The sequence below is a fragment of the Myotis lucifugus genome, unplaced genomic scaffold (genome assembly GCF_000147115.1).
Source record: "Myotis lucifugus unplaced genomic scaffold, Myoluc2.0 scaffold_145, whole genome shotgun sequence".
Taxonomy (NCBI): Eukaryota; Metazoa; Chordata; class Mammalia; order Chiroptera; family Vespertilionidae; genus Myotis; species Myotis lucifugus.
The window spans coordinates 138,411-140,652 of NW_005871193.1; the positions used below are offsets into that span (position 1 = coordinate 138,411).

The following is a 2,242-nucleotide window of genomic DNA, read 5'->3' on the forward strand; positions in this document are numbered from 1 at the left end:
TTTTCCTCCCAAGATCGTTTGGCTGATCCTCCAAACCTGCACAACTTGGCGCTGTACGAGGAGTGGGTGCTGTCAGGCAAACAGAGCGACATCTTCCTGGGAGACGTGTGGAGCGCTGCCAAAGAATTGAGCTGAAACAGGGCTACACGTTTTTCATCCCTTCCAATACCGCAAGAAAGCCCAGTATAGATGGCTTCTCATCTGATTCCTGGCTGGACATGGAGGAGGAGTCTTGTGAGCAGCAGCCCCAGGAGGAGGAGAAGGAGGAGGAGGAGGAAGAAGAGGGTGCAGATAAGGTGCCCAAGCCACCTGCCGATGGCCCTGCCTCACCCACCAGCATCCCCTCTGAGGACCAGGAGCCCCCCGGGAAGAAGCCCAAAGCACCTGCCCTGCGGTTCCTCAAAAGGACTTTGTCTAATGAGTCAGAGGAAAGCGTCAAGTCCACGACGATGCCCATAGACGACCCTAAGACGCCCACTGGCTCTCTCACCACCGAGGTCCCTGCCAAATGGACCCACCTCACCGAGTTTGAACTGAAGGGCCTGAAAGCTCTGGTGGAGAAACTTGAATCCCTCCCAGAAAACAAGAAGTGTGTCCCCGAGGGCATCGAGGACCCCCAGGCGCTCCTGGAGGGTGTGAAGAATGTCCTGAAGGAGCACGCTGACGACGACCCCACTCTGGCCATCACTGGGGTCCCCGTAGTCACCTGGCCAAAGAAGACTCCAAAGCCAGTGCTCCCCCACACTGCCGTGTGCCTAGTGTGTGGCGAGGCGGGGAAGGAAGACACGGTGGAAGAGGAAGAAGGCAAGTTTAACCTCATGCTCATGGAGTGCTCCATCTGCAACGAAATCATCCACCCTGGATGCCTTAAGATTAAGGAGTCAGAGGGCGTCGTCAAAGATGAGCTTCCAAACTGCTGGGAGTGTCCGAAGTGTAACCACGCCGGCAAGACCGGGAAACAAAAGCGTGGCCCTGGCTTCAAGTACGCCTCCAACCTGCCCGGCTCCCTGCTCAAGGAGCAGAAGATGAACCGGGACAACAAGGAAGGCCAGGAGTCGGCCAAGCGGAGGAGCGAGTGTGAGGAGGTGCCCCGGCGCCGGTCGGATGAGCACCCCAAGAAGGTGCCCCCAGACAGCATCCTGCGCCGAAAGTCAGACGATGTGCACCTGAGGAGGAAGCGGAAATACGAGAAGCCCCAAGAGCCGAGTGGACGCAAGCGAGCCTCGACTCTTCAGACGTCCCCTGGTTCCTCCTCTCACCTGTCGCCGAGGCCCCCTCTAGGCAGCAGCCTCAGCCCTTGGTGGAGATCCAGCCTCACCTACTTCCAGCAGCAGCTGAAACCTGGCAAAGAAGATAAGCTTTTCAGGAAAAAGCGGCGGTCCTGGAAGAATGCCGAGGACCGGCTGGCTCTAGGCAACAAGCCGCTCCGGCGCTTCAAGCAGGAACCGGAGGACGACCTGCCTGAGGCGCCCCCCAAGACCAGGGAGAGCGACCATTCCCGCTCCAGCTCCCCCGCAGCCGGGCCCAGCACCGAGAGCGCGGAGGGTCACGACGAGAAGAAGAAGGTGAAGATGCGCCGGAAACGGCGGCTCCCCAACAAGGAGCTGAGCAAGGAGCTGAGCAAGGAGCTCAATCAGGAGATCCAGAAGACGGAGAGCAGCCTGGCCAATGAGAACCACCAGCCCATTAAGTCGGAGCCCGAGAGTGAGAACGAGGAGCCCAAGCGGCCCGTGGGCCTCTGCGAGCGCCCCCATCGCTTCAGCAAAGGGCTCAACGGCACCCCCCCCCACCCCCCCCCCACCCCCCGGGAACTGCGACACCAGCTGGGGCCCGGCCTGCGCAGCCCACCCCGCGTCATCTCCCGGCCCCCTCCTTCCGTGTCCCCGCCCAAGTGCATGCAGATGGAGCGACACGTGATCCGGCCGCCGCCCATCAGCCCCCCACCCGACTCGCTGCCCCTGGACGATGGGGCGGCCCACGTCATGCACAGGGAGGTGTGGATGGCCGTCTTCAGCTACCTCAGCCACCAAGACCTGTGTGTCTGCATGCGGGTCTGCAGGACTTTTAAACACTGGTGCCGTGATAAGCGGTTATGGAGCCGCATCTACCTGACACCCTGCAGGTGCATAACACAACCGATGCTGAGCGGCATCATCGGGCGACAACCCCTCTCCCTGGACCTCAGCTGGGCCGATATCTTCAAGAATCAAATGAAATGGCAAATCAACCGTCTCCCAGGCCT

The 2,242-nt window shown here is 60.6% G+C and overlaps 1 protein-coding gene across 1 annotated transcript in view; it reads left to right on the forward strand.

Annotated features, from left to right (window-relative positions):
- LOC102439028 (lysine-specific demethylase 2B-like) overlaps positions 1-2,242 on the forward strand; it is a 9,920-nt gene that overhangs the window by 7,364 nt on the left and 314 nt on the right. Inside the window, exons 2-3 of the mRNA XM_006094883.1 lie at positions 14-71; positions 176-2,238. Coding sequence (XP_006094945.1) covers positions 14-71; positions 176-2,238 — 2,121 coding nt within the window. The remainder of the gene's footprint in view (positions 1-13; positions 72-175; positions 2,239-2,242) is intronic.